This window comes from Rattus norvegicus, chromosome 13 (genome assembly GCF_021556685.1).
Source record: "Rattus norvegicus strain SHRSP/BbbUtx chromosome 13, alternate assembly SHRSP_T2T, whole genome shotgun sequence".
Classification (NCBI taxonomy): domain Eukaryota; kingdom Metazoa; phylum Chordata; class Mammalia; order Rodentia; family Muridae; genus Rattus; species Rattus norvegicus.
The window spans coordinates 47,383,479-47,404,849 of record NC_141546.1 but is presented as its reverse complement, the minus strand read 5'-3'; the positions used below and the strand labels follow the sequence as shown (position 1 = coordinate 47,404,849).

At 53.1% G+C, this 21,371-nt stretch overlaps 1 protein-coding gene across 1 annotated transcript; it reads right to left on the bottom strand.

Moving 5' to 3' along the window:
- Positions 1–1,371: 1,371 nt before the first annotated feature.
- Etnk2 (ethanolamine kinase 2) lies at positions 1,372–19,409 on the bottom strand. Its single transcript, NM_001419594.1, is given in 8 exon segments — positions 1,372–2,356; positions 4,358–4,431; positions 5,743–5,888; positions 8,405–8,488; positions 9,870–10,012; positions 14,235–14,357; positions 17,169–17,428; positions 18,962–19,409. Coding segments are annotated over 8 exon segments (1,158 nt in total). The 5' UTR covers positions 19,217–19,409; the 3' UTR covers positions 1,372–2,283.
- Between the last annotated feature and the right edge of the window lie 1,962 nt (positions 19,410–21,371).

Below are 21,371 nucleotides of genomic sequence, written 5' to 3'. Positions count from 1 at the left end.
TGAGGGCTCCTGATGGAGGATCCCTTAGAGGAATGGCCAAAAGGAGCCAGGGTCATCCAGTCCACCAAATGGGGCCGGAGGAAAAAGACTGGCAAAGGTGGATGCTGTGTGTTGTGGGATTGAGCCTGAGCGCTGATAGTCTCAATGTTCACTATTTTGGCTACAGACAGACAGACAAGACGGACAGACAGTCTCTCTCTCTCTCTCTCTCTCTCTCTCTCTCTCTCTCTCTCTCTCACCCTTACCCTTCAGCAAAGATGTGGGGAAGTATAGGGAACTTAAGAACTAATGGTGCACACTTGCCACCAAAGGGAGTTTCTTAATTTTACATGCTGGTGAGACAGTGGATAAAGCGGGATTTAGACCACACACTGCCAAGAACTGGGGCCAGTCAATGAGGGACTGTCCTGACTCCTGGCTCTGTCCTTCAGAGCTCTGGCTGCTGTTTCTTGCTGTCCTCACACTCCTTGGTGCCCTGTCCGGCCCTGACGCAGGGGCCAACAACAAAGAGACCTGCCCTGGCTTCTGAAAACCTCTTTGGCCTCTGCCTGGCCCTGTTAAGTGGCCACTAGGGGGAGCTGCTTGACTCAAAACCCCTAACTTCACTCCAAACTCTCAACTCAGACAATTAGATCCCATAACCTACAGTTGGTCCTGAAGGGTCTGGGCCCTCACCACCAAAGGCATTCCGGGTACCTTTGTCCACAGGTTTCACCTAGCTGCTGTGCTGTCGCCACCCCAAGCCCTCTGGCCAACTGGAACCTCATCCCTTCCCGTGAGAAGCAGGGCAGGGCAGATGGGCAGAAGCAGGGACAGTGTTCTGGGCAGCTAGCCACAGGCTCACCTAGCCCCTGCCCACCTCCGCACAGGCCCAGGGTCAGTCCCAGGAAGATGGCCTTGGCCTGGAGCACTTGCCTAGGGAGACAAGAGGGAGGTGGGACTCAAGCTTGATGGTGAAGGAGCACAGAGTCCTCTGCTATCCCTGCCACTCCCCATTCATTGTAGCACTTGTCTTCAAGGGGGTGACACAAACTACACATGTCCACCCTCGCAGGAGCTCGCTCCACCCTGGTTCCAGGGTGGCTGAAGAGAGTAGGGTGGGCGTGGCTACATAATTCGTCCACGACCACCTGAGTCAACAGGTGACCGACCGTGCGGACCCCTCCTTCCCACTCTGGCACCATTTGTATGCCTGGGCATATCTTTTCCCCCAACTCCTCCTCTATGGCATAGAGGTGTACAGGCTGTGCCTTAACTCAAGCAGGAGGGAACGCCAATGGCATAGCAGAAGGGAGGCTGAGTCTGGCCCAGGTTCTCCACGTGCATACAACAAGCCAAGTGGCACTCCAAGCCACTGCATCCAAGACCACATCCAAGAAACAAACATTTTAATGCAGAAAACCATGATAATCTACAAATGAATCACAGTGGAGGCCTATACCGGACCCCCTCAGGAACTGTAAGGACTGGGACGTGGACACTGAACTGACAACACCGTCAGCATCTGGACATGCCCAGGCAGCTGTGCTGGCCTCACGGCACCTAGGCCTTGCCCCCTTGCCTTCCACCATTCATTCCCCAATGGGAAGACCAGAAGTTAAGTTCAGAATAGAAGGGGGAGAGGTGGAGGATGCTGCTGGCTCTGGTACCTGCCCCATGACTCAAGGCCAGGCCTACTCCCAGGTCTCTGTCCCTCTCCTCTGCAGGGACCTAGCAGGAACACGAGGAGGGGACCTAGGGAAGGGGTGGCTGGATGGCATCTGGCTTGGAGAAGTTGGCAGCCTCAGATAAGGCAGCTGCTGGAGGAACTGTCAGGTGCAGCTGGGACCTCTCCCCCCAAGATGACAGCTGAATTGGCTTCCTGCTGGCTTGGAGCTCAGCACCTCTCACTGGGGCATACATGGCTCAGCTGGAGGCTGGCACCAGAGGTAGAAACAAGCCCTTCCCCTCCCCTGCCAGGAAGGGTCAAGGACGGACTGAGGCAGCCCAAGCTCTAGCAAGCCTGGGCTGGCTACACTGTGCTCTCACGACAGGGTGGCAGTGCAGGCCCCAGCCATCTGCAGGCACTTCCTCTCCAAGCCTGGCAGGGTGAAGAGGATCCCCCCGCAACGCTGGGGCTCGGCAGCCCCTCCAAACAGGAAAGTGAGGTCTTTGTTGGCATCCACTGGGGGGGGGGCCTTCTCCAAAGATGCTCACCTTGTCCCAGTGTGCCAACTCCAAGGCAGAAGGGTACCCCGGGGAGCAATTCTGGCAGCAAGAGGGCATGGAGAAACAGGAGGCTGGTCACTTTGGCATCTCCAAGGCTGACACCTGAGGCTTCACCTTAAAGTACTGGTTGAATCGGATCACTGCATACCTGCGGAGGACAGGCAAGGAAGTGGGTGAGCGGGGAGACTGACAGCCTACTGGGGACTACCTCCAAGCTTAAACTCATCCAGGTCTGGGCAAGTCAACCGTTGTTTGTTTGCAGACAGGATCTGTCTGTAGAGTCCTCACTCATGGTCTTTGAACTCACTGTGTAGACCAGGCTGGCTCGAACTCAGAGCCAGCCAAATCTATTGATTCTTCAGAGTGGAGCAACCCTCCAGTCTGGGCTACAGTAAACAAGGTGCTTACTGTTTTTGGTTTTATTATTTTGTGGTGTTGTTATGGCCCCTGTTTTGCAGTGGGCCTCCTGAACTTTTCAAAGCTAAAACTTACTTCTCGCCACCTTCTGGTCTCCAGCCTAGTGAGTGCTCTGTTCTGTCCCTGTGCATGACTCTGTCACAAACATAAGACATCTATGTGTCTTTGTGGTTGATTTATGTCCTCAGGGGTCATCTGCATAGCACGTGACTAGATCCCCTTCTTGTCAAAGATAAGATAATGTCCTGTGACATTCATTCACCAGGTGACAACACCTGGCTTCTGCCACGGCCAGTGCTGTAAACATGGGTGTAAGCCTGCTCTTCTTCTGTTCCTCAGGACATAGACCCAGCCGGAGCAGGAAGATTGCTGGATCACACAGGCGTTCTGTTCTGCCCCCACACACCTTCTTGAGACAGGATCTCTCTACATAACCCTGGCTGTCCTGAAACCCATTCTGTAGACCAGGCTGGCCTCAAATTCGTCAGAGATCCCCCTGCCTCTGTTTTCTAACTTAAGCATGGTACCACCACTTCAGTTCTCCTCCCCCTTTTGTTCTCCTCTTCTTGTTCTCCTCCTCTCCCCACTCTTCATTTTTTCTACATAGCTGTTCTAGCTGGCCTGAAGACCAGGCTGTAGACTAGGCTGGCCTCTAGTGAACAGACATTCCCCTGCCTCTGCCTCCTGTGCGCTGAGATTAAAAGAATATGCTACTACTACCGCCAAGCCCGAGTTCCAGTTTTCAGTGTTTGAAGGAACTTTTTTCTCCAGAGTGGGGGCCAGTTTGCATTATCAGCAGAATGCAAGGGTTCCAGTATCCCCACATCCTTGCAAATGCTCTTGATTTTCTGCCTTCGCTGGTTCTATAACATATCCCCATGTGTGCCCTAGACTCTCAAGAGCCAGCACAGGGTGATTCCCATTAGCTGAGGGTAGATGGGGACAGAAGGGAGGAACTGATTCCCCACCTAGAAGAATTAAGGGGCCTCATTTAATGGGCTCCCCAGTTGCCGTGTAGGAGTTTAGATACGGTCCCTAAGCCTCTGAAGAGGTAGATGCCAGTGGTTTCCAGTAGGGTCAGATCTCTGTGCAAGACCCTTGCACACTGCAGCTCCTCTTTAACTTTTAAAGAGTGCAGGGGTGCGTATACCACAGTGTAAAGGTCAGAGGACAACTTTAGGGATTCAGTTCCCTCCTCCCACTTTTAAATGGGGTCTGGGGATCAAACTCAGGTCACCAGACTGGGCAACAAATGCCACACACAGGCTGGGCAGCCTTTCCTCTTCACACTGGTTCTCAGGCTCTGGCTAGGATGGCACCAGTGAGGTGTGGGCCCAGATGCTGGGGAGGACAGTTCAGAGCAGTGGTTCTAACCTTCCCAAGGCTGCAACCTTTGAACACAGTTTCTCAGGCTGTGGTGACCCCCCCAACCATAAAGCTATTTTCATTGCTACTTCATAACTGACTGTAATTTTGCTACTGTCACCAGTTGTAATGTATTTTTGGAGACAGGTTTGCCAAGTGGGTCACAACCCACAGATTGAGAACGGCGGGTAGAGGTTTAGTGGAGGATGGGGGTGCCTTCACTAGGTTTGGTGGGACTCCCCAGGCAGCCTCTGCTGCACACTGGAGGGACTCTGACATTTCGTTTTGACTGGCTTTGGTCACGCGGCGATCAAGGCTCTCCCTTCTCACCGCCCACACCCATCGTCCCACAACTCCCCATACGCACCTGAGGAAGTCAAAGTTGATGGTGGAATACTGGTTCTGTATGAGTGCCCAGAGTGCCCAGAAGAAATGGGATGCCTGCAGACAGGCCAGAGAGGGTCAGCCATACTTGTCACAACCCTCAGCAAGAGAGACAACCACTGTGGGGGTCTTGCAGAGCTAAACACTGGCGGGTGTGGGGAGAAGTGGAGGCTGGGCCACTGGACGGCATTTGGGCATTTACCTCCTAGTAAAAGGCGAGCAGAGCCAGTTCTATCCAGATCCTAGCACCCAGGTCAGCAGAAGGTGGGGTCCCCAGCCTGCCTCCCTCCACCCCAGGCTCAAAGAGCCAGAAAACTATGATTCCCAGTTGCGTCTGGAAGTTACAACACTAACCCCCTCCCAGGCATCCCAGGCATTGGGGTGTACCCTCAGGGCTTCTCCCACCCTGGTCACACACCAACTGGTCACACAGTTGCTACAAAGGGTTCTCTCTACTTCCCATGGCTTAGAAGGGGTGAGGCATAGGTGAGCCGGCTGGAATGGGGTTATTTTTGCTTAAAAGTTGAAGTGTTCTTACGGTGTAACAAGGGACGGGGAGGGCTGGATTTGGGCTGGTGTGAACCAGGGATTTTTAAGCTCTGATGAACTGTGGAAACTGGAGCGACTGGCTTTGTCTCCCTGTGTGTTGGCAGTCCCCTAGGCACACACTGGTGGACACTTGTCTGGAGGCAAGGCTGGTGAGTTATGAGCTAGGTAATGGTTACAAGAAGCATGCATGAAATGCTAAGGTTAGCTAGCAGAGAGAACTGTCCATCCAAACAGATTTGCTGAGCGGGGGGGGGGGGGGAACTGAGGTCTTTCTTGGAATTACTCTAGAGAGGTGTGTGTCCAGGCTGGCTGGCAAGGGCAGCAGGAACATTAAGGGGATACCTTTAATGGCTGTTTTCTGACCCTTTCTAGGTAGAGTAAAATCCCCAATTAGGGTGGCTAGTTTTATGCCAACTTAAACAAGCTAGAGTCATTTTAGAAGAGGGGATCTAAATTGAGAAAATACGATTGGCCTGTAGGCTGGTCTGTAAGGCATTTTCAAGACTGATTTGGGAGGACCCAGTCCACTGTGGGCAGTGCTACTCCCTAGGCTAGTGGTCCTGGCTGGTATGAGAGCAGGCTGAACAAGCCATGGGGGAGCAAGCCAGTAAGCAGCGCTCCTTCTAGCTTCTACATCAGTTCTTGCTGCCAGGTTCCTACCTTGACTTCTCTAGATAATGGACTTCAAGCTGTATGGCAAAATAAACCCTTTTCCCACCCAAGTTGCTTTTGGTCATGTGTATCATCAAAGCAACAGGTGCTCTAAGAACAAATAACTCTAGGCTGTGGGTGGGAGGCTGTGGCGGTCCCAGCACTCACCAGAGCAAATTTGTTGACTTGTGCGTAAAGCCGCTCCACCTCCCTGGGGGACGCAGCTGTCCCCTTCTGTGCCTCCAGATAATAGCGTAGCCACTGTAGCTGGATCTCCCGAGCTGGATACCTGCAGTAATCAACCTCATTCACACCTAGGGAGCAGGTGAGACAGAAGTTGGTAGAAAAGCTCCTCTCACGCTGGACACCAGGAGTCTCTTCTGCTGAGCTGTGGGCTGGCCTGGAGAGGCACGGTGTGAGGATAACCTAGCTGGTGGAGGGGTTTCCTCTTCCCAGCTGGGCACCATTTGCCTAGGGCTGAGGAAGGAGTCTGGCTGAGGGGGTCAAGGACCAGGTACTGCCCTGCATGTGGTGGGAAACCTAAGGCAGTGCCGCCATAAGCCTGCCCTTCTATAAAGTGATGCTTCGCAGGAAGTCTCAGGCTTAGCACCACTTGACCTCAGCCGGCCTTTCATCTCAGGGGCCTAATTCTGTCGTCACTTTCCAGACAAGGAGTTGAACTTAGCTACCAGTGTCAAATGCCACTGCTTGCACTGGCATTTCCCAGGGAAGTATCCCCCCTCACCCCCTCCCCCATCATTGATCCCCATGACTGACAGCCCTGTTTGCACCCATCCCTGTCCTATGTGTCTTCAAGCTGCTTCCCAGGCATGTGCTCTGCACAGGGAAGGCCAAGAACAAGAAAGAAATAGTTTAGGGTGGGAGCAGAGCTGGGCCACAGTCTCCAGGGTCTCTCGGTTTCCTTCTATACCCCTTCCCCACTTGCTCCTTACACAACCTAGACACACAGAGTTCCCGAGTCCCAAGCCTGTGGGTAGTACATCCCCATGCAGATGAGAAGGCCCAGTGCGCACAGCCAGCTGGAGGTGGGGCTGGGCTGGACCTGTATCTTCCCATTGCCCGGAGTCTGCTTACTAGCTCCTAAGGGGTACAGTCTATCCATTTTGGAGAAGCTCCAGCTGAACTTTGCCCCGTGCACTGGCTAAGGACTCATGCCTCTGCAGCAGCCTCTCGGCGGCTGAGCACTGCCAGGCATATGCCCGTCGGGGCAGTCCTCCCCCTCAGCTCATCACAGCTCAGCTGAGGCCCATCCTCCTCCCTCTGATTGCCCCAGAGAGCTGGGCAAATGCCTGTTTCCCTAAGGTTCTAAAAGATGCGATCGATCAACCCGGGGTGGGTTGGGGTGGGAGCAGCCAAAGGATGGCTTCATATTGGGCAAGGCACCTCAACTTTAAGCCCTAGAGGCCAGCCACATCACCCTGACAAGCCCACGTGCCAGCCTGCAGATGGCCCTCCCACTGTGTCCAAGGCCATTGAGGCATTGGCTATGGTCCTATCAACTGTTTTTAACAAGCCCTCAAGCTGGAAAAGTTTGTCCTGTTACCCTCCATGGATGGATCCAGACTGCCATGTATTTATGGTATGGTTATCAAGTCTGGGGGAACAGGGGAGAGACTTTTTTTCTTTCTCTCTGAGATAAGGTCTCTCTCTCTATAGTCCTGGCTGTTCTGGAACTTACTATTCAGATCAGCCCGCCTCTCTCTGCCTCCTGAGTGCTTGGATTGAAGGCATACATTGCCACACACCCAGCTTTGAGTGTGTGTTAGCACAACGGTGTGACATAGGTATGACACCATCGCCATTTTACAGCCACAGAGGCTGTGGCCTTGATCCACCACTAGTAACAAAACCAGGACTGAAACTTGGGAGATCGAGTTGCAGAAACACTTCTAATGATCCACCTAGATCATTCGCTCTAGGACACCATGAAAACAGCTCTGTACGGGTTATTTGGTCACACATCCACATCCAGGGCCTTCATGGACAGTTGTACAAGGTGTACATGGCACGTGAGAATGTTAGCCAAGTTGGTGGGGGGCTGTGCTTAGCCTGAGGAAGGGGTATTTTCTTCATTTCTCCCTTCCTCCCCCCCACACCCTCTCCCTTGCTTTCTTTCTTTCCGGTGCTGGACATTGAATTCAGAGCCCTGTAAATGGCAGGCAAGTGTTCTACCTCGGAGATATATCCGTAACTATCTTTAATTTTAAGATGGGGGTCTCGGGCTGGAGAGATGGCTCAGTGGTTAAGAGCACTGACTGCTCTTCCAGAGGTCCTGAGTTCAATTCCCAGCAACCACGTGGTGGCTCACAACCATCTGTAGTGGGATCTGATGCCCTCTTCTGGTGTGTCTGAAGACAGCGACAGTGTAGTCACATATATAAAATAAATTTCTTTTAAAAAAAAAGATGGGGGTCTCACTAAGTTGCCCAGGTTGGCCTTGAACACACACTGTAGCCCAGAAAGGCCTTAAACTGGGGTCCTCCTGCCTCAAGCCTCCCAAATAACTGAGAGTACAGGACGGTGCTCCTGAGCCCGGTTTGGAAGGGGGTCTTTTCCTAACTGACACATTTGGCTGAGTAGCCCTTAGAAAGCCCACAGTGAGTGCATGTCCCTCGTTTGTACAAAATTGCCCCCACAGGCTGGCAGAGGTCAGCTCTTGGCAGGGAGTTCCTTTCTGTGAGGTCCTTTCCTCTTCTAAAGCAGGCTGTGCCCACCTCTCATCAAGTCTAGAACCGAGTGTGGTCCTCCCCACAGGGCTGGCAGCCCATCGTAAGGAGGGCACTGAGGTCAGAGCCACACACCTCCCTACCTGCAAACTCATTGAAATGGTTGCCAATGTCGAAAGCCTGGTAGTTGTACCCTGCGTATTCATAGTCGATGAAGCGCACGTGGCCTGTGAGGGAGAGAAGAAGAAACAATGAGAACTGCGTCTCCCAGACCTCCACAGCGCACCCTCTGACTTCCCTGGATATCTGGGACAACCTGTCAGACCCCTCCCATCGGCCCACCTGCCCTCCCCATAGCTCCAGCCCCCTCCAGCTCAGCTGGGTCCTCAGGTTCCCCATCTAAAGGCACCTGGCCACAGCATAGCTAAGAATCACAGGCAAAGCAAGTATCCTTGCCCACCATGTCTGAGGGTCCCACGTCCATGGACTCAACCAACTGTAGACTGGAAACCTTCAGAATTTGATCTGAGGGACTGAGACACAGCTCCGTGAGCTACTCTAGCAGAGGATCTGAAGTTTAATCCCCAGCACTGACACGGTGGCTCACAACCAACCATGACTACGGGTCCATGGGACCCAGCATCCTCTTCTGTCAGGCACTGCATCAATGTGCTTACATGCAGGCAAAATAATCATACACATAAAATAGTAATTTTAAAACTCATATGTGGGCAGGAGAGATGGCTCTCTTCTCTTTCAGAGGTCCTGAGTTCAAATCCCAGCAACTGCATGGTGGCTCACAACCATCTGTAATGGGATCCGATGCCCTCTTCTGGTGTGTCTGAAGACAGCTACAGTGTACTTATATATAATAAATACATCTTTAAAAATTTCATATGTACTAAACATGTATAGACTTGCCCTTTGTCATCCCTAAGACAACATGTGTTAACACCTGTTTACCTCATTTCCTGCTGTACTGGGTACGGTAGGTAGCCAGAAGGTACCAGGGGAACTCTATGGAGGTCGCATGCAAATATTATACTACGTGTTTATCTTCATTTGCTCTTGGGGGCTTGAGGGGCAGGGTTCCAGGTCTCACACACAGTAGTCAAAGACTCTCCCTGCCAAGCTCCACTCTGCTATTATATAGGAGACTTGGGCACACATGCATGTTGGCACACTCAGGTGTCCCCCAACCCATCTGTCTCATATAATGAGGGGCACCTTTACTTCTGGGGTGGGGGCTGCATTCTTGGCAACAGTGAAAGGCAGGCAGTCTCCCCTTTCTCTTCTCTTTCCCATTCCCCGTGACTGCTCAAGGCTTGGAGAAGACATGATGTCCTCAGAAGGCCTTAAAAAGACCAGGACGCATGGCTCAGGCCTCCTGATGTTAAATAGCTTCCCGCCTAAGATTCTGTGTTCGATGTGTTTTTCTAAGTGGGACTTTCCTGTGCTTTTCCTCTTCTTTCTCACAAACTTAAGATCGACACGAGGCATACCTGTGCCCTCCATGAAAAACGAAAGCCAAAATCCATGTCTCCTGGAGGTCAGCAGACCAACCAACTGCTCGTGCCCTCTGCATGTGAGGGGCGTGAGGGGCCGTACCTTTGTCACTGTCATAGATGATATTCTTGCAGAGCAGGTCATTGTGACAGAACACCACGGGGGAATCCAACTGGGACAGGTGTTCCTTCAGCCAGGCCAGCTCCTGTTCCAACACCTCTACCTTGGGGACATCTGCAGAAAGGCTGGACAGTGGGGTGGGGGAAAGGCTGCATGTTGGAGAGGGCTGGCTCAAAAGGGAAGGCCTCAAAGTCTGGCCAAATCATTCCTTTGCGATAGAGACCTCAGACAAAAAGGCCAGCCCAGCAAAGTCCCTGCTTTTGTCACACATAAGTGTGTCCTGTCCTTCTGGTTCCCATGGTTACACTGAGGAGCAGATTAAAACCTGGTCATAAAGTGGCTGGCAGAGGATGAAAGTCACCAACTAAATGGCATCACTGCTATGTTGTGAAACGGGCAGGGTGAGGAAGGGGGACCCAGGAGAAGGTAGGAGAGGCGACAGCAAATATCAAGAGGATCAATGGTGAGAAGGGGAACAGAAGTGCCCCGGGGTGCTGGAAACTCCCTAAGAGAGGTTGTGCTCCTGCGAGATGAGATTCCTCAATAACAGAACCCCAGGATGGGCTGGAGAAATGGCAGAAGGCACCCTGGTGTGACCCCTCACACCCTAACATGTGACAGTGTCATAGACTGTGGTCTAATCAGTCATCTACACTGTCAGAGAAGCAACAGCACCCCCAACACACCTAGTAGGACAGACCTGTCTTGCCACTCCCAGTAACTAATTCTTGCCACCTTGTGTCCCTGGCTCCCGCTAGACCAGCTTAAAAGCTGAGCAAAAATGCATGAGGCTACATCTACCCACCCCCACGTCACACCGAAGTAGCCCTGTCTGCCTAGCATGCTGGGGAATGACATGCTAGGTCAATCAATGCGGGTGTTCGGTGAGGACACACTGTACTCAGAGGCTCTGGACTTCGGCCTTCTGGACACACAGCTCTGTGTACACTGAAAAAGCCAAACAGCGTAGTCTTTCCAAAGTCAAAACTATCCATGGGAGAGGGGTGCTGGCCTGCTCTCCACTCCTGTTTCTCTGCCTGAGGTAGCAGGGGAAGAGAATAAGATAGGCCCTGATTCATCTCCCCACCAGACAGACTAAGATGTCCCTTTGTCCCCCGTAGAAAAGGGCAGCCAAAGCCAGAGGCACCGCTGGGAAACAAAGGCTCCAGAGAGAAAAGAGGCATCGTCCCAGATGCCACACAGCTTGGGCACACCCAGACCCAACACCTCGGCTCATCTGGGTTTCCACCCGCCGCCCAGGGCTGTGTACTCTGATCTGTTCCCTCTGTGTCTGAGAACACAGCCAAAGACAGAGGGGAAGGCCTCCATCCTCAGTAGCCTCCCTGAACAGCTACTCTAAGACTCACTTCGTACTCTGGGGCTATCTCAAGATAAGGGCTGAGGAGACTTCCTTTGGCTTGCCCAGGTCTCAGTCTGAAAATCATGCTGCGACATCCGGATGCCTGCTCCCAGTCTCTGGCCTCAGTCTGACCCTAGCTTTGCCACACCAAGGCCACTGTGACATTTCCTATGAGAACAATCCAGGCCTATCTCCAGGGGCCCCTTTGACCGCAGTGTCCCTCCCTGAACATGTGGCCCTCTGCCAGTTTTGCTGCCTAAGCATCACCAGACTCCTCCACCTCTGATGGCAGCGTGGTGGCCATCTCTGCCATCCAGAAACAGCAGAAGGGATGAGGGGCTGGGATCTCTGAAAGACCTGGGACTCCTGCCTGGGGAGAGACTGCTGCTTGCTTGGCCACTTCCAACCAGTTCCCAGTGGAGGAACAAAAGTTTGCTCTCCCCTCAGAGACCAATTCTCTACTGCTTCAGTCTCCTGGCTTTCTGCCTTCGACCTCTAATGGGCCCATTGATCAGTAGCCCCCCCACCCCCACATTGTGTCCCTAGAGCCAAACAGACACTACTGCCACCAAGTCATTTTCTGCACTCTCTGACATAGTCTATCCTCCATTCGCACCCACCTGTCAAGCTATCCCAAACAGTGTTATCCATATGTGTTACATACTTCGAGGGGACCGCTCAAATGCTGTCCTGGGTCCAATAAGAGCCCTCCCCAACCTGGACTGGCAAAGTGCATTCAGCAAGCCCTATACGGAGGATCTGGTTCTCCTAGCTTGGCTCTCATGATCCTAGAACCTGCCTCCAGCTTATCTCCCGAGCTCAATTACACAACCAGCCCCTTCACCAGAAGTGTCCTTATGCCCAGAAGGTCCTTTCCTAAACCATAGTTCTAGGTCCCATACCTTCCTAATAGTAGTAATAGCATGGGGCACCCTATGTAATCCTAGCATTTGGGAGACCGGGACAGTAGGATCAAGACAGGTTAGCCTGGACTACGTGAATTTGAGGCCAGTGTGGGCTACATCCTGAGACTCTGTCTCAAACAAACAAACCAAACACACATTCCTGTTTCCTGACACTTGTTCCCTTCTGTCCTGGCTCCTTAGCCTGGTACCCAAGCCCCCTTCCCTCGAGTTCCTATTCCCTACTTGAACAGCCTCCTGAACACCAGTTCTAGCCACATTCACCTACTCGGCAGCCTTGGGGAGACCTCAGCCCCTCTCATCTTGCCCTGCCAACTCTGCCACGATGACTTTTGCTGCTGCTTATGCCTTACCCACCCTGCCTTCTTTTGTGCCGAGTACAGGCATGTTCTGTTTACACAGCCGGCTTCTAAACTCCTCATGGGCAGGGCCTGTGTCACAATCACCTTCAATTTTCTAGCATTTTAATCCCAGTCAATCAATGTTTGTGAAATGAAGGACCGAGTAAGTTGGGGCCTGATGACTAAATGAATAGGTAATGCCTGGAGCCCAAGATGACTCATCTAGGTTTCATAGCTGTTGGGCACTGACCTGCGGGGGACAGGCAGAGCACTACTAAAGACCAGGGGATAATCCTTAGACAGGCTCGAAGAGGTTAAATCTCCATTTCCCAGAAGCCAAAGGCAGAGCAAGAACAAAAGGTGTTGGCCAGCTCTTCATGAAGGACCTCGAACTTCCTGACAAGGTTAGTCACCAAAGCCTCACAGGGACAGCAGTGAAGGGAAGCTACAGGGACGAAGCATGTGTGAGTACCAGGCCCACACCTAGTGACCAGCAAGTCCCATCTCCATCTGTCAGATAACGGTGCTGGCTGGAGGGACATACTACACTCCGGTCCCATGGAAGGACCCATGGAAGTCCTTGTCCCAGGATGTGAACATCGTCAGACAGAGGGCAGGCTAGTGCCATCCTGGGCACCCACAGAACAATCCTTGGGTGTATAAAGTCATGGGTGTGTGTAAGAGACACAAAATGGGGTCAGAGTTAATGATGGCTGTCTCAGAGGAGGGAGTGAGAGTGCTTCTTCTCAGACCTCCCTCTTACCATCCCACTACTGTGACACTTCAGTAGAAGTGGCATTCGAATTAATTGTGTATTTCAAAAACTGCTAGGAGAGGACTTTGAGTGTCCAGCACAGATAAGTGGCAACAATCTGAAGTGAAGACACGTGACACCCTGATATTATCACTGCATGCTGTATAATTATCTGTCAACCAAGGACATCCAAATACATTTTAAAAGGTGATGTTTGCTGGGTATGATAACACACATCTTTAATCCCAGCTCTTGGGAGACAGAGGCAGGCAGATCTCTGTGAGTTCAATGCCAGCTTGGTCTACATAGTGAGTTCCAGGCCAGAGGGGGCTACACTAATTTGAAAAGCCGGGGAGGGGGGGGTTGGGAGGTTTGGGAAACTCCTGTCCCTGGAAAGGGTACTTCAAGAAGCAGTGGGTGTGATTAAGGACACACTAGGGAGCATGATTCCCAAAGCTACACAGGCACAAGAGGAGAACAGGCAATCAGGAGACCTTGGCATCCCAAAGGCTTGCTGTTTTCTCTTAGGACCCCACTGAACTCAGGACCTCAGGTTCCCAGAGGCTCCACCGGCCCATGGTTCCAAAGACAGAAGCCTTCTTCCGAAGAGCTAAGTCCTGACACGGAAGCCTAAGGCCTCACAGTGACAGCAGAGCTTTCTGTAGCAACACTAGTGTCTTCTAAGGAAGAAAGGGGGAGTTGTTCTAATCCTACTGCCTGACAGTCAGAAAACTCAAAGAGAAATAGGTGCTAGTATGCAAAACTGCTGGTCCCTGTGGCCGAAATGCAGTCAATGGCCTCCCTCTGCTGGCACTGTGACTCAAGGATTCAAGGTGCTCAGGAGAAACTCCCCCTCCCTGGCAACTGCAACCCTGAACTTCTTCTAAGAGTGGGCGGGGCCAAGAGTAGAGGCGGGGCCAAGAGTAGAGGGCGGGGCAGAGACACTGGCAGCCTCTCAGATCTCTGTACCTGGGACTGATCTCATCCTTGACCAGCGTGAAATAGCGGTGCATCTTATGCCAGAGAGTGGGCTTAGGCAGACTGCCATTGGCGTGGATGGTGTGAATCTTTGCCATTTCTAGGGCGATTAACCTACAACAGAAATGAGAGGAACAGAGTGTCAGCACTGGGCTTCTCCTCCTCCTCAGCTCCCCCATGACCAGAAAAGATCTGGAAGGTTCTTCTAGATACTAGCCAGAAGGCCACATGTGGGGTCATTACAGGTTCCACGAGCCTTTGGTCTCCCAAAGACGGTTTCCGCAGAAGGCGGGAAATGCAGTAAGACTGATAGCCATTGCTGCTTTTCTAGTCCCAGAGCTGGGCCAGAGAAAAACAGAGCACCATTTGCCTCAGGCCAGTGGTGTGGCTCTTCTCAGCCTTCCCGTAGCAGCCCCTGAGAACACAGCATATGGACTGAGCCAGGCATAAAGGCAGGAGCCTTCCTCCCCAACCCCTGGACTTCACCCCCTCCTCCTAGGTCCCTTTCCATGAAGAGTTCAGTGGGTGTTGATGCTAGGGAAAGAGGAAAAGCCTCTTATCAGTCTGGCCAAGGTGAGGAGGCTGGCCCAGGGGCAGCCCCTGCTGACACCACTGGGAGTTGATGCTGGTGGGCGGACACCAAGGACACAAAACAAATCAGCCTTCTATTTTCCAGTTCTCCCACAGACATTATCCAAGTTCCTGGAGGAGAATGAGTGGTTGTCCTGGAGGAGGAGTGGGTAGCAGGGAGGTCTGCAGGGAGTAAGCAGAATGAGTAGAGGGCTGGCTACTGAGGGGGGAAGGACCTTGATAAGAACCTAGCGCCAAGGCCAGTGCCGAGGTCAGCGCGGAGGGTGGGGTTCCAGCTGGGCTCTGCCGGCCCTCCCTTCTGCCTGCCAAACCTCCAACATTCAAGTTTCTGAGCTTTCCCTGCCTCTGCCTGTTGCTGGAATAATAACCCCGGGAAGGACAACAAAGACGCTGCTTGTTTGAAACCTTGTTACAGAGCTGTCCTGAGCACACTCCTCCCCTTGCCAGGCCTGGGAAGGGACCAGCCGACACTAGACACTATCAGGATAGCAGCAAGCTCAGGCTCCTCCCCCAAGCCTCCCGCTTGCTCGAGGGTGGAGGGCGGTCCGAGGCTGAGTAGGTCCATGGAGGTCAGAGGTCTTGGGGGAGGTGAGAGCCCACTAAAGGTCTGGGGAAAAGCAGACACAGACCTGAGGCGCCGCCCTAGTCTTCCTTCCCTGGGAAGGTTCTGAACTGAGCTGCTTCTTGAATGTCAATAGAGCTGTGGTGTGAATTGCAACAGAAGTAACTTCAGTACTCAGCACTTTCAAGCTGCAGAGCTTCAGCAGACCCGGCTGGGATGGGCTCAAGGGTTCCTGCAAATTCCCCTGTCACCATGACAGGATGGGAACAGCTCCATCCTGGGAAAGTCACCAAGGAAAGGCCTACCTCCCACACTCACCCCAATTTCTGGCTCTCCCTCAGACACCAACTTCTTATGACACCTAAATCCCCCTTCAAGTTTCTTGACAGTGGTAATTGTTTCCAGAAAGGGGGTGAGCGAGGGCATGGGCTTCAGAGAGGCTGAGAGAGACTAGGAGTGGTGGGGACCTGCCAATATTTGAGCTTATTTACACAAGACTAAGGGAGGAGCAGTGGGGGTTGGAGGGGCGGGGAAGCAGGGCAGGGTCCCCTGGACTCTGCTTTGACCTTACTTCTCCAGGTTGGGTGCGCTCAGATTGAACTCCAATGACCCCTGCATAGGTGGGCACACCCTTCACCCCCTCTACCCAACACACAGTTGTAACACAGAACTCAAATACATTGCTCTGAGGTCCCAGCAGTCTTCAAGGCAGCACTGAAGGCTGGAGGGCCAGCCACGTATGCAAAGAGAGTCAAATGGACTTAACTTGGGTTTACTGGTGGTCATGTAAGGAGCACAGAAGAGGCCAGACTTACCCTTAGATGGGCAATACTGCCCTCAGTATGGAAGAAAAAGTCTCCTACCTCTTGGGTTGGACACAGCATATGTCAAGCAAAGCCCCTAGGCAGAGCCTGCACTGCTGTCCCCAGCATCAGGAATAAACCTCAGGCCTCACTATGATGATCTTGTGGCCTTTACCCACATGAGTCTGGGAGGAAGAGGAAGATACTGCTTGACCCTTGCCCTACTTCAGTCAGAGCAGAGAGTGTGGTATACTCTCTGCTCTAGAATAGTAGCCACAGGGCTTGAAGGTTAAATGCAGTCCCTAGGTCCTACACATCCTGAGCTTTCCTGGGACTAGGACCTAGTCCTTGTGGGCCTTCTTCATGGAGACCTTCACAGTACACTGCCAAACCTGGGTCTTATTGTCAAGGGCCCAATAGGGCCCTGAGCTATAGGGAGGAGAGGCTATTCCTGCTAAAGTTGACTTAGTTCATCCTGCGTAGGCTCGTTTGTCTGCATACTTGTCTGTGCTTGCAGAAGATGGGAGGGAAGCTGGTCAAGGTGGCGCACAACTTTAATCCCAGCATTTGGGAGACAGAGGCAGGTGGGTCTCTTAAAGATGGGAGCTAGCCTGGTCTACACATCGAATTCCAGGACAGTTATTGCTACATTGGATGACTCTGGCTCCAATAAAAATAAAATGAATAGAAAAGACAGGCGGGGGTAGAAACCCTGTGCGCTTTCAGAATTTGGCTCAGATCTCATTCCCAGGGCTTCTGAACGTTTCCACGTCAGACATGGAATGGACAGAGGTTTGAGAAATGGGGGATGGGTTGGGAATGGTAGCCTCTGAGTGGAGCATAGTAACAAACATTTCCATGCAATAGCAGGCCCTAGGACTCCTCATTCATTCACTGAAAAAGCCAGCCAAGAGCATCAAAACCACAGCCTCAGAGAAAATGATGTATAATGCCCTGTGCCCTCCTCACCTGAAGAGCTGGGGCTCTCGGATATGCTCTGGTCCCAGGGCCACACCCTGCATGTACTCGTAGCATAGCCCGTTCTGAAAGGTACAGTAGAGTTTGGGGGCGCAGCCGTGCGCTCGCAGCAGTTGGAAGTTTCTGATCTCATTCTCCCGGTCCACCAGCAACTCTGTCCACTCCCCGTACACCCGGACCAGCACGCAGTCCCGCATGTCTTCCTCCACATAGCAGGCCAATAGCTTGTTGGTGATGCCATCTTTGAAACGCTAGCATGGGGAGAGGGCAGACATGGGTGGGAGGGTGTGGTATGATCCTCCGCTCTCTTCCCAGGGCTTCAGTCAAAAGCAGAATGTGTTCATTTGAATGCTGAACACAACCCCACGCTGACCAGAACTACACTGTGCCTTAGAGTAAAGGAAAACTCAAGGTGGCGGGTGGCGGGGAGCAGCCACATTGAGCCCAGGCACACTCACTCAGCCTACGTGTGCCTCCAAGGCATGGTATTCGGCAGAGTGGACGTGTCCACGTTCACGCTAGGCAGTGGGTAAAGGCCCTCCCTCCTTTCTCCATCCTGGCCCTGAAAGAACCCACTGCAGGAAAGAATGTAGCCAAGGAGAGCTGGAAGTTGCCCAGACAGACGCCCTGACCAGCTAGTTGCCTCTCACCAAGACAGTAAGGGCTCTCAGAGCTGTATCTCCTGCTCTATCCAGTGGCAGAGAGACAAGGAGGGTACTGAAGTTGGCAATCGTCCCAGGGCTTTGGTGGCCAGAGATCCTTGAATCTCTGAATTCCACACCAGGAGAAACAGGAGACAGCAGGAGTGGAAACACAGACTCTGATAAGGAGGGAGTAACCATAAACTAAAGTTTTACAGGCACCATGGGGCAAAGCTGGATGGGACTTCAGAGGCCACCTGAACCCATTCTGGGTGAGAAAACAGGCCCGGATTAGCATATATTACACTAGCGCTGGATTTAATCTCATGTTGGCTCCTTCACTGCCTTGCTCCTGACCAGGTCTTCTGAAAATGCTACACCATCCTCAAAGCTGCCCCTTCCCTACCCAGAAGGCCTGTGACATGGAGCTCAACCCCTTTGTAGGCTGCCCAGGGTGTAGGGCTTGGTAGGTTTTTAAGGGAATTAGGACAGCCAGGGAGTGAGCTAGGGGCCACGGTGGGCGTCTCTGTCCACAGATGTGTGTGGGAGAAAATATCCAGCTGAGGAGGAAAGAAAATGGGGTGGGAGCGAAAGGGGCGTTGCTCAGAGCCAGCCGTGGCTATGTGAAGGTCTCAGTGCTTATCTGGAATTCCAAATTTCACAGGGCTGACTCCTGGAGCCACAGGGAATGAGTGCTCAGACCCCTGAGACTTGGATCTTCACGTTAGGGTGAAGGAACAGCACGAGTGTAGGGGGAGGTTTCCTTAAAAGTTCGTGCCTCCTCCGGTTTCAGAGTGGCTGGGCAGCACTTCTGAGCAACTAGGGGACAAGCACGCAGCGACAGGGGGTGGGGCTGCACGCTCAGCAAACTGACAGTGGGCAGGTGGACCTCCGGTGGCGTGCTTGGGAACCTCAGGAGCAGACGAATGGGGAGGGTCCAGGAAAGCGTGAGCCCAGCTTTACATAGGGATCAAAGAGAAATGGAGAGCTAACACAGAGACAAACCACGGTCCAAAATCTCTCCTGCGCAACAGACGCACAATCCTGGAACCCGCACTTGGAAGGATGCACTGTCGGGCGTCCACGCAGCCCCTCTGCAGCCCAGGCAGCGCCCCATCCCCGGCCTCGCGCCCTCTCGGCTACCTTGGTCCGAACTTGTTCGGGCTTCCAGTGCGGCCGCAGCTCCCGGATAAGGCGCAGAGCACCGGGGAGGATGTCGTCCTGGTCCACTGCGATGGCGAAGCACGGGACGGCGGCCCTCGGGGGGCCTGGAGGCTCCCAGCAACTGGCGCTGGCCACCGCCTTCTCCTCCATGCTCCATGAGCACTGCGGGCAAGCCTCCTGCCTCCGCAGGTAAAAGGGCGAGCACGGCACTGGAGCTGAAGGGGGCACAGCCATCCCCAGCAGCCCCACCCCCTCGGAGCCGCCGCGCCCGCGTTAGCCCCTACGGGGGGGCCCTGAGAGGGAGTGGGAGTGGTCGAGGAGGGGCCAGGGGAAGTCCATGACTCATGAGCGAGCTGCCTGTTCCGATCTCCGGCGCGCAGCCGGGCAGCACAGCTGGCCGGGTATCGCCAAGGTCCGCCGCGACAGTGACATCATGGGCCGCAGTAACGCCCCTTGCCCGCCCCGCCCCCGCCTCCGGGCGAGTGCAGCCCGCCATCTCGGGCGGCTGGGTCCAAGGCTACCTGGAGCTCTGGGTGGGGGTGATGCCCCGCCTTAATGACGCAAAGGGCGGAGCCTCTCGGGCCCCGCCCCAGATTCCTGCTCCGGCATCCTAGTGCTGGTCATCCAGTTTCCCATTGGAGCCCACGGCCCTTTGCCTGCTCTTCCCCGTAGTCTACGCTAAGGGGTTGAGTCTAAGGCGGGAAGAGCTTGTCTTTGTCCCAACCTCATCCTGGAATGTGGAGATCGGATGCTCTTATGGTGTGAGCTTTGGCTTGCCATTAAATTTCTGGACTCTTGGGAAAGGTTGGACTGCATTTCTAAGGTCTTCCAGGCATCATTCAGCACCACACACACATGGTGGTGGTGTCCCATAGGCAAATTGGACGCTGATTGAACATTCCCAGGTACTTTATGAGCACACGAGCTCATCGTAAGCCAGGACTTTGAGCAAGAGTGAGTTTGGCTCACTAAATAATCCTTAAGTCTTCCTCCCTGTCCTGTGAGGCTGACTGGGCACTGAGAGTCAATCACACAGGTGCCTGGAACCCAGCGCTTTGTTGAGCAAAGAGATGATCAAAGGCCGTGGTACAACCTAGGGACCTAAGTGCATGTAGAGTGACACAGATCCTAGGGAAAGGGATAAGTGCCCTAGCAGACTTACAGCGCAGAGAAGACCGGTGGAAAAGAAGCCCTGCCAGTTTTGGAAAGCCCCTCCCTTAGCCATATGTCCCCCTGGTCACCTCCAGAGCAAAACCAGTTAGCTGCCAGCCCTCTAGCATAGAGAGAGAAACTTAGGCTTGCCTCAGGGACGTCATTTCTCACCACCTCACACTGCCCCACTTGAAAAATGCCTACAAAACGGACGTGTTTCCGTGTCCCCAAGTTGTCCTTCTGACCTATTCAGGAACCTCTCCACCACAAGGCCTTTTGGTTCTTGCTTCTCAGCACACAGGTCTATGCTGGTGCCTCTTATGGGGGGCCACTAGCCCCGAGTGGCTACTCAGCCCTTGAAATGTCGTCAGTGTGACATTTTGTGTAACTTTAATCTTAGTAAGCACACAAGCAACCGTATGCAGCCACAGTATTGGACATTGTAGCAGATGATCAGGTAGGGAACACCTACTTAAGGTCATGAAGTCCCAGGATGCCAGAACTGGAAAGAACATTGCCTCTAGCTCTTCCTTTTGCAATAGGCAAAGCAAACCTTGCGGCACAAGGGAACATAATCCATGAGAGTCTCCACTATATGCCAGCACCCTGCAAGCAGCTCCTGCTATACAAATATCACCTCAGAGAAGCCCTGGGTCCTTAACCTCGGGAGAGCGAAATCCTTCAGGGCTTGGTTGGGACACTCAGTACCTTTATTTTTTTATTTTATCATTTTATTTTATTTTTTGGTCAAAAGAGGGATGAGGACCCACATGTAGATGCTGCTTTCTCATCCCCTAAGTTACACACTTTTCATGGGCAGCCTGAAGGGTGAGTGGGAAAAGAGCCCTCCACTTAAGCTCCACCAGCCCATTGTGGGTTGTGCCGTCCCTGGGCTGGTAGTCCTGGGTTCGATAAGAAAGCAGGCTGAACAAAGCCTGTGGAGCTCATTCCTGGAGGTGGAAGACTGCCCGTGTGTGCACCTGACCCCAAGCAAGGTGTTTGGAGCTCTGTCCCTGTGCCAGCACCACTCACATGGGATTGAGGTGAGAGCTCGCCCTCCTTCCCACCCCCACCCCCAACCCCACCCAGGAGCTGAGTCATCTGGGCTGGATTCTAGGATAGCTTTTCAGGATTCTTCCCTGCTCGATTCTTCACCCAGTTATCTTGGGCAAATTAGCCTTTCTATCTCTATGTGTTTTTCACGTGTGACGTAGGAGCATTGGATGTCTGACATTCC